This window comes from Camellia sinensis, unplaced genomic scaffold (assembly GCF_055761805.1).
Source record: "Camellia sinensis isolate YWXY unplaced genomic scaffold, ASM5576180v1 Unanchor3, whole genome shotgun sequence".
Taxonomy (NCBI): domain Eukaryota; kingdom Viridiplantae; phylum Streptophyta; class Magnoliopsida; order Ericales; family Theaceae; genus Camellia; species Camellia sinensis.
In genome coordinates, this window is record NW_028129178.1 from 19,851,819 (window position 1) to 19,862,976 (window position 11,158).

General features: G+C 40.5%; 1 protein-coding gene across 1 annotated transcript; it reads right to left on the minus strand.

Annotated features, from left to right (window-relative positions):
* Positions 1 to 6,352: 6,352 nt before the first annotated feature.
* Positions 6,353 to 7,390, minus strand: LOC145816122 (uncharacterized). Its single transcript, XM_082912369.1, has 2 exons — positions 7,326 to 7,390; positions 6,353 to 6,926 (listed from the first exon to the last, which is right to left on the minus strand). Exons 1-2 carry the CDS (start codon positions 7,388 to 7,390, stop codon positions 6,353 to 6,355), a joined length of 639 nt encoding a protein of 212 aa, XP_082768495.1.
* Positions 7,391 to 11,158: the final 3,768 nt, after the last annotated feature.

Sequence of the window (11,158 nt, forward strand, 5' to 3'; positions counted from 1 at the left end):
CAATTGGTCAATAAAATATATAAATAAGGTTATAAAATTGAAGAACTTTTACAAAACCAACAGTGATTATTTAATAAATTCATATACAACCATAATTGTATTCATTTGGTTAAAAACATATAATACAAATAAAATTAATTTGGAACATTGAAAACACAATTAATTTATAATAGCGGCTGCCAACCGACAAACCGTAAAAATGGATGGCACCGAAAGTGAAGGAACAACTGGCTATGTAATGTGCCAGCCAAGCTCTCTAGCTTCCTCCATCTTGGTGTATAAATGGAGAGGCTAAGGGAAAAGTTGAATGAGAGAGGAAACCAAGAGAGAGTGAAAGATGTGAGGCAGATAGACCGTCTCTTTCGGCGTGAGAGAGGGAGATGGGTGAGTGGGTGAGTGAGATTGGTGTGAGCTCCTCCTCTATTGTCATCGTTCTGTAATCTCTCCACCTCTATTGTCATCTTTTTGTAATCTCTCCATTATAATAGTGATAATCGGTTAGTCTCCTGTGGACGTAGGCATTGAAGTCGAACCACGTTAAATATGGTGTCTCCTTGGATGTGTGTGTTTTTTGTTTGCTTGGTATGATTTTTGGAAGATCTTGGGTGGGATCCCAGATCCCCAACAATTGGTATCACAGCGAGGTGGTGAAAAACATTGTGTTTTTTGAAATGGTCCAGAAATCAAGTTGCTCAAAATCAAGTTTTGAACATACCAGGAGAAAGGTCTCGACGAGAGGAATCTAGACCCAGAAAAACCAGCTCAAAATGAGGTGTCACGCTCTCCCACTCGCGGCCTGAAGTTTCGCTGGAGTGCTGCCGGCATGTCGCCGGAAAGTTCAGTAGACGGAAGTTGGAGGTTGAAGATGACTGAAGTTTTTAAGTAATATATATTTTCTTCGCGAAACATATATTGGAAGGGTTGGCTGGCAAAGTGGATTGGGTGCATGGAGGGTGAAGCCTCCATGCAAAAGAAATGCAAAAGTTCCATTCTAATGAAATACAAAAGAAAAGACTTTGTTCTTTTTTTTTTTTTTTTGTTAAGGATGACACGGGATGATGTCAACGGTGACACGTAGTAGACAGCGTCAATGGAGTTGGACGGAATATTCCTTTCGGTTAACGAAATATTCCCTAGAGTTTCTAGAAATTACTGAATGGCCTAGAATGTTCAAGAAATTACATACTGGCCCCTTGAAATTTGGTAAATTGCAATCTGGTCCTTCAAGTTTTCAAAAATTACAAGTTGGTTACTAAATTTTTGGAAATTTTCATTTTGGCCGATATAGTTTGTACAATTACGATTTGGTCCCTATGGTTTGGGAAATTTGCAATTTTGCTCCAGGATTTGGGAAATTTTTTCAGTGAGGTCCCCGAAAGTGCAACGAAGGTTGATCTTAGCTAAATGGGCCATTCCGGACGCAAGCACGGGGTCAGAATAGTGAGATTCTAAGTGGTTTTTTTTTTTTGAAGATTGTCAAAACGCGAGGGGTTGTCATCTTTAATAGTCGAAGGGAGGTTGTCGGATATCGTGGAACGCTGCGAATTCACTGAAGAGGTTAGAATGGGCAGATTCTAACTAGATTGGACAACCAGATACAGATCGAGATAGATCATTAGAGACTAGAGGATATCAAGCTTGATCAAGTAGTGGATCGAGGAAGATCAGGATTGGTTAGAGGCGATTAGAGGATTGCAAAGATGATTATCTTTAGAGTTGATTGGAAGATCTGGTTCAATCAAAAGTCCATTCACCGACGGACATATGATTTGGCAACTAGTATAGGCTTAGGGAAATGCTGCGGCTATTGAAGCTTCTGTATATGAGTTCGTACTAGTGGTATGTGGATGGGTAGAAGAATAATTGGAGAGGAGCATACTAGGAGTAAGCACACAAGTACAGAAGCATAGATGGGTACGCAAAAGAGTCGTGCTAGGTACAGATGTATAGTGTAGAGAAGGCGCAGACAGAGTGTGCAACAACGGGCTGTTGAAAGTTCATAGAAACCTCTAGACAGAGAAATTAAGACGGATAAGATGCAAGAGTGCGCGCCAAGGTGTGGCAAGTCTCTTTTCTCTATGGTGGTTTCTTTAGTTCCATGCCAGTGGAAAGTAGAGTTGATGCGGATCTCTCAAGCAAGCTCGACTCAGGGAGACTATAAGCCATAGGTGCGAGCACTATGCAAGAAATTGCATAGCTGACAATGCTTTGACAGATAGAGCTACTATCAACCATCAATCTACTGAACAACAAATCATGGATTGCAAAGGCACAGACAATGAGCGTATGTGGAAACGCTAGAATGTTGTTCAGAAGTGCAGAGGGCAAAGGCTGATAGTTCAGAGAAAAAGCTGCAAAGAAAACCGAGGACGTTGATGGGACAAATGATGAGTTTTCTGTTGCTCCAATGACTGGTTATGCGAGGTGGTGCATGTCAGTCAGAGGCATCCTTGGCAGGGGGTGCAGAGCATTCAATCAAGGGGTATCGGATACCTTGGTCACGCAAGTTCAAGCATAGCAAGTGAAGACATTCGAGACTGGAAGCGTGGAAGAGATCTGTGGGACATAGGAGCAGAGGCTGTCTTCAAATCAGAGAGTGGTGTGAGTTGAGTTGACGATGTAGGATTCCCTCCTCCTCTTGTATCTCTGGTGTGTTATCTCTAGCTTCAAGGGGTGTAAGCATCTTAGTGAGGAGGTTCAGACTATGTTGAAATTCGGGCGTGACCAGATTAGTAGCAGTGTGTGCACTGGATCACCTCACATGGGTTGAGGGGGCGATTTGTTGGATATCACCCCATATGAGAGGGGTGATTATCTTTTCCATGTGAAGCCAGCTGCAGCATGTCAAAGAGAGCGGCTGCCAACCGATAAACTGTAAAGATGGACAGCACCGAAAGTGAAGGAATAGCTGGCCATGTGTTGTGCCAGCCAAGCTCTCCAGCTTCCTCCATCTTGGTGTATAAAATGGAGAGGCTAAGGGGAGAGTTGAATGAGAGAGCAAACCAAGAGAGAGTGAGAGATGTGAGGCAGATAGACCGTCTCTCTTGGTGTGAGAGAGGAAGATGGGTGAGTGGGTGAGTGAGGTTAGTGTGAGCTCCTCCTCTATTGCCATCTTTTTGTAATCTCTCCATTGTAATAGTGATAACTAGTTAGTCTCCCGTGGACGTAAGCATTGAAACCGAACCACGTTAAATATGGTGTCTCCTTGGTGTGTGTGTTTTTTGTTTGCTTGGTATGATTTCTATAAGATCTTGGGCGAGATCCCAAATCCCCAACAAATATTTGGAAAGAATTTTAACTTGCTTTATGAAATTTAAAATATTTAAATATTAATCAAAACATAATTTATTTTATTAAAATATTCTAAGACTATGCACATGATTAGCTTCCATGTATGTACCAGCCTAATTAAAAGATATGTTTAGTTTGCCACGATGCAGTTTGTTTAGTCACTCAGCCTTATGTTTCTTCTTTTTGATTTATCCAATCTAAGTTTCTTTAATAAGAGGGATGCTAGAAAAAAAACTCACAAGAATAGATTAATCGTTGCCAACGATTCAGGCGAATACCACTTGGGAATGAAGACGCCTGCACAGCCATAATTTTCAAGGCACAAGCGTCGTCTAGTGTTGACGTAGCTAATTTAGGATGGCGACCAACCAAATCCAAAGCTATATCTGTTTGTCAAAAAAAGGAAAACCAAAAATTCTAAATATCATCGAATTATTTGACAAAGCACTTCATCTCTTATGTGTTTCCCCATGTTGCATGCTAAGTCTCAATTTGTTTTAAATATAGTGGGTCTTATATATAGACATACTTTTATTGTATTAATAACACATAAAAAAGAAATAAATCTGATAATTAAAAAATTTCTCAAGATGAAGAATTAAATTAGAAGAGAGTCAACTTTATTACCTTATAAATTAGGTACTCATAGTTCTGAAAGAGTATTTCTCATTTGATTCATGACCTCTAATAACGATTTGTGCGTTTCACTAAAAAATAAATATCTTTTCGTATTTGGTGTGATAAAAATTAAAATTTAACAATAGCTTTATTTTTCCAGTCAATATAAAAAATAGTTGATTAGAGCAGAAAATATTTTATTTACTTTTTGAAGGTGAAAGACATCTTCCCGGTTCCACCACTAGCACATTGTTTTTAGAATTGCAACCAGACACAAAGCAAATGTTTTGTATAGTTGACATTTTTCTGAAAATATTTTCTGCAATATATACACACACATATATATATATATATATATATATTTAAAGGGTTTTTAGTTTAAAGTCTTTGATATTAAGATTTGATAATGAAAAATCTAGAAATCCCCTAGATGTTGATTTGTGATTATGTATCAATTTTAAGCAGAATATAGCAATCTCAATCAAACAATCAAGACAAAGAGACACAACGATTTTACGTGGAAAAAACCACAACTGGACACCTCCAACTGTGATCAAAAAATCACGGGCAACAGCCACAAAACAATCCACTAAGAAGATTTAAAGGAATTACACAGGTATACTCTCAATTACCTAGCGAATCCACGCCTAATTGAACCAACCTCTATGTGCCTCTTCCAACCCGTCTTCACCTCGGAATTGTCTTTACGATGAACCACCCCGGAATCCACCAAAGCTTCAGGCTCGAATTCTTCAGAATCCACTGAAGAACAACACTCTCTTTTGTATAGCAAACAAAACCTTTGATGTACTCTCTTTAAACCATGAGTTGAATACTCAATAAAACATCAAAGAAAACTCACAAAGTATCCCCAGATATAAACCCTAAAACCCAAAAAGAAGATCTGGAGAAGTAATCCTAAAATCTGACCCAACACGCGAATTTATAGAATTTGTCCCGCGATCTCCGCTCGAGCGCCCAACAGCCCGCTCGAGCGTCTTCAGCAAAATATGCGCGTGATATAACAGAGGTCCGCTCAAGCGCTATAAAACCCACTCGAGCGCGAAATCACACATCTCAGTACTTTTGCAGGCGACCAAAACTGCTAGAACCAGGGATTCTCCGCTCGAGCGGGGTAATGTCCGCTCGAGCGGACAGGCAACTTGGAATGCATATTTGCATTTTGCTTCGGGGGCGCTGCCCCTCGACCCCGCCGTGGCGCTGCCCTGGACCCACCAAGGGGCGCTGCCCCCTAGACCCCCGCGAGCTGACCGGGCAGCTCGATCCTCGTCATAATCAGCGAAGTGGCAATCTTGAAAGCATTAGTATCACAAACTTCTCTGAAAAGCACAATTCGGGTTGGATTCGCATCTAAACACTCATAGCCTCACTGAAATAAAAGTGCGAAAATAAATACAAATTGAAAGGAGTTTTGTCAAACGGGATTGCCAAGAATAAAACCTAACAGATAATAAATGACATGCAATATTTTCATAATAGTTGAGATTCCTTAACATTTTTATAGAAAAATTTCGGCATAGAGAAATTTCGACACACGGACAAATTTCAATTCAACACAGAAAATTTTCAGTAACGAACTGAAAGTTCTCTAATAATATTATTAAAGAACTTTAACCAATAATAAAAAAATATATTAGACCTCTTCTACTACCAAAAGTTGGAGAGGGATATTTTACTCATTTTTTCTTTTTTTTTTAAAAAAAAATGGATAGTAAATAAGTTATAAATTAAAACTTATAATACCGTAAAGGTTTGTTTGGAAAGTGTTTTTTTTAGTAATTGTTTGACCTCTTAACTTACATATAAGGTCGAAAAAATTGAACGCTCTGCTTGGTGGTTTGATTTTCATAATTTTTTTTTCAATTTTTTTTTTCTAAAATTTTAAAATACAATTTGGTGAAATAAAAATTAAAAAATAAAAAATATTGATCATCTTCATATTGTTTTATTTTTCGATAGATAGAAATAATTTTAAAAATATAAAATTATTTTTTAATATTTATTTGCATCAAATTAATTTCTATGTTTAAAAAAATAATTAAAAAATTATTTTTGAAATGCAAATCAAACAAAGTGGAAGTGTTTGATAATGGCTTGCAAAAGTAAAGAAAATTAAAAAATGATTACTTGATTTTTTTTTAAAGATTTTTTGGGATCATTATTCAGTAATTTAGGAATACACTATGGTAGTATGATTGGCGAAGAAAATAGAGTATTGATTATTTGTATTAAGTAATTGAGAAATATAAGAGACATAATGAATGGTAATTGGTGAGGGAGTGCATGATGTGATAAAACGACACCATTTAGTCTACTGACCGAATAAAAAAAATGGAAAAAAACAGAGCAAACAAAGACTTTAAAATTAAAGAAAAATAAATAACAAAATCTGGACCCATTAGTCCTCCCCCCTTCAAACGACCTAGTCCCTAAGGTCAACGTGGGGATAGCATTCCATGATTGAATAATATTTTTCGCATGTAGCTTCTTTCCTTGGAACCTCTCGCCATTTAATTAAGACCTCTGTAATTCCCCTTCTTCCTTTCTGAACCAACCTGCGATCAAGTATGAACTCTGGTATAGGCTGCAACTCACTGCCTTCAGTTAATGGTGGCAGCGAACTAATGGGAACGATACGACTGCCCAGCTTCTTCCTTAGGCGGGAGACATGAAATACAGGATATACCTTTGCGTTTATCGGCAAGAGAAACTCATATGCAACTGGTCCAATGCGTCTAACAATCTGACGTGGCCTATAGTATTTGGCAAACAACTTCATCGACCGTCGAACAACCAGGGATGATTGACGATATGGCTGCAATTGTAAATACACCCAATCCCCAACATCAAATTGCCTTTCAGTATTATGCCGATCTGCAAATTTCTTCATCCTTCCACGAGCAGCTTCCAAATTCTTCTTCAAAACCCTCAGAATTTTATCCCAGTCCTTGAACTCATCCTCTAAAGCTTGAATTTTTGGTGTTCCTAGAGCTTGTCTTCACCACTGGAAGTGGAACACCATAGACAACTTCGAAGGGTGTCATTTTGGTGGCAGAGTAATAACTAGTATTTTACCACCACTAGGCCAAAGGCAACCACCTGGACCATTCTTTCAATTGTGCACTAGTGAAACAACGAAAATAATTTTCTAAGCATTTGTTAAGCACCTCACTTTACGCATCGGTTTGAGGGTGATAAGAGGAACTCATCTCCAATTGAGTTCCTTGCAACTGGAAGAGTTCTTGCCCAAAAGAACTAGTGAAAGTAGGATCTCAATCACTGACGATGAGATTGGCATCCCCTGTAGCTTGAAAATATGCTCTACAAAAAGCCTTGCCACTGTGGCTACTCAATAAGGATGAGAAATAACAATAAAATTCCCATATTTCGACAACCTATCCACCATAACAAGGATGATTGACTTCTCATGTGAGCTCGGAAGTCCTTCAATAAAGTCCATTGCAATCTCAGCCCATACACGCGTTGGCACAGGAAATGGCTGCAAAAGGCCAGGTGGAGCAACATTTTCTGATTTGTGGTGTTGGCATACATCACACTTCCTTACACATTTTTGCACATCCTTCCTTAATCCCGGCCAATAAAATGATTCGGGAACCCTTTTCAAAGTCCTATGAAAACAGGAATAGCTCGAAGGAGAGTTTCATACAGTTCACTGATTATAGTAAATCTCATTGGGGATGTGGGCTCTGACACTATTCTTTCCTTCCTCCAAAGAACTCCCTCTTGTAATAGATACTTCTTTGGGTCAAGATTTCCAGCTTCTCACTCTTTAATTCTCTTTAATAAATAGGAATCTATCACTCCAACAAAAATGGCCTTTGGTGACAGACTGATTTTGTCTCCAAACATTAAATTTTCGTCACTAAAGTGATTTGTGACGAAAAAAATTTGTCACCACGTTTGTGGCCTATACGTCGTCGCTGAAAGTACCTGGTGACGAAAAACAATTTCGTAGCGAAATGTTTCGTCTCTAAATGTTGAATTTTTCGTCCTCTAAAACATCAATTTCGTTACCAAAACTAAGGTGCCGTTTGGTAATACTTACGTTTTCAGTTTTCTATTTATATTTATAAAAATTTAAAAAACTCAAATAAAAACCTGTTTGGTAAAATTTTGGTCTCAGTTTATAAATTAGGCCAAAAAATGAAAACACAAAAAATGTATTTCCATTTTGAGTTTTCAGTTTTTTTTTTTTATCACCCAACATTAGCCACCACCCGCCACCATTTTCCACCACCGTCTTCCGCCACCACCACCCACCCTCCACCACCACCTGCCACCACTAGTCACCACCCACCTGCTACCACCAACCACCACCTGCCACCGCTACCCACCTACCACCCACTCGTCACCACCAGCCACCCCTCGCCACCACCACCACCACCACCACCCACCTGTCATCCACCCGCCACCACCCACCACCTGCCACTACCATTCACCGCCCGCCACCACCACTCGCCACTTACTTGCCACCAACCACTCACTACCCACCTGCCACCACCATTCACTATCTGCCACCACCAGCCACCTGCCATCACCACCACCATCACCCACTACCCACCCGCCACCCACTACCACCACCACCACCATCACCCACTACCCACCCGCCACCCACTACCACCACCACCCACTTGCTACCACTTACCACCCGCTACCCACCTGCCACCACCACCTACCACCCACCTGCCACCACCACCTACCACCCACCACCACTACCCACTCGCTACCACCTACCACCCGCCACCGTCACCTACCCACCCATCCACCACCACCCGTCACCTACCCGCCATCCGCCACCCACTTACTACCACCACCCGCCGCCACCACCACCCACTCGCTACCACCCATCACTCGCCACCGTCACCCACCCACCTACCCACCACCATCACCACCCACCCGCCACCACCCACTATCACCCGCCATCCGCCACCCACCCGCCACCGTCACCCATCCACCCACCACCACCACCCACCACCTACCCGCTATCCACCACCACCTGCCATCGGCCACTCACCACTCACCACCCACCACTACCGGCCATCCGCCACCCACCACTCGCCGCCCCCACCACCACCACCACTACCACCCACCATCACCACCCACCCGCCACCACCCGCCACCACCCGTCATCCGCCACCCATCCGCCACCACCACCACCACCACCACCACCCACTCGCTACCACCCACCACCCGCTACCGTCACCCACCCACCCACCACCACCACCACCCGTCACCCACCATCGGCCAATTACCACCCACCACCCGCCACCCACCACCACCCGCCATCCGCCACCCACCACCCGCCACCGTCACCCATCCACCCGCCACCACCACCAGCTACCCACCACCCACCGTCACCACTTTTCACCATCGTCTTCCGCCGTCACTTGCCGCCACTTGTCATTTCTCACTCTTTTTTATATTTTTAAATTTTTTTAAACATTTTGTCAATTACCAAACGCGTTTATAGTTTATGTTTTCCTAAAAATAAACAAAAAATAAACAAAAACCAGTTTATAAAATTTTTGTAAATATAAACTGAAAACGTAAACGTTTCCAAACACACCCTAAATAATTGTTTATTTTAATTGTTTTTGGCGACGAAATATTTCGTCATCAAATATATTTTAGTGACGAAAGTTTTCCTCACCAATAATATGGATTAAGGTGACAAAAAAATTCGTCACTAAAATGAGCAAAAAATAAAATTATTTAATGACAAAAAACATTTTGTCACCAAATATTTCAATTTAGCGACGAAATATTCAGCAAATGGGACGAAATTATTTGTTTCGTACTATATCATTAGTGACAAAATTATTTGTCATGTTTTTTGAAAACTAATAGCGACATTTTTTATTTCGTCACTAATAAAAATTAAAAAATTTGAAAATGGGGGTACTATTTTCTTCCGAAATTTTTTCTTTTCAGTAACAATTCCCTGCGCATTTCAATAACCTGTTCAATAAAATATCTATTACAAATCAATATAAAAATCTGTTCATTTTCATAAACATCACAATCGAATTTCAGCACTATCCACAAAAATACAATATGAACTGCATGCGAATTACAAACATGTCTCCTAATATCCACAAAAAAACGTCTATTAATATCCACAAAAATATAATATCAATCGCATGTGGATTACCAAACACATCTCCTAATATCCAACAAAAACCATGTCTACTAATATCAACAAAAATAAAATATCAAGGGCGGATTACCAAACATGCCCTGTAATAGCAACAAAAATATAAAATTTATAACGCAACAAAAATACATATAAGGCAATGTGAACAAAAACACAAAATGAGCTACCATCTGCCCTCCAAATTACCAAACATGTCCATATCAAATCTCGAATCTGCAAAAAAATGAAACACAAAAAAAAAAAAAAAATGCAAGTTAGACAATTATTATCTTATCCATAAAATATACAATTTAACATGCATTTTGCGAATTAGTTTTCAAATCGGGAGTCTGGTGCAAGTTCCATTAGTTTCCACAACTTACATTGGTTCCTCCAGACGTGTTTGAAGTGTTCCCCGGGCCGTTCCGTGACTGTTACACGATTTTGGCCCCCAAAGGTCTATTTTCAAGCTTAAGTGTGAAAAAATGCAATTTTGGACTTAGTTTTCAAACCGAGAGTCCCGTGCTAGTTCCGTAAGTTTCCACAACTCACATTGGTCCCTCCCGAGGCGTTTGACGTGTTCCCCAGGCCGTCTCGTGGTTGTTGCACGATTTTGGCCTCCTATGGCCTATTTTCAAGTTTAAGTGTGAAAAAGTGCAATTTTCGACTTAGTTTTCAAACTGGGAGTCCGGTGCTAGTCCCGTAAGTTTCCACGACTCACATTGGTCCCTCCCGAGGTGTTTCTTGCCCCATCTCGTGGCTGTTGCATGATTTTGGTCTCCGATGGCCTATTTTCAAGCTTAAGTTGTGAAAAAAATACATTTTTAGACTTAGTTTTCAAACTGGGAGTCCCATGTGTAAATGTGCCCCGAGGGGCGTTATGCTGTGCTACAGTTCGGACTCAAATGTCACGGTTCTTAATCTGACCTCACAATGTGTAATGTGAGATTGATAAATCACCAAAGAGTCCAAATCTGGCAAATCGTTTTGGAAAACTGATTTTAATAAAGAAGTGTCAAACATGGACTGCTTTGCCAGATACAGAGTGTGTTTTTGGCCGGTGATCTCGAAGGC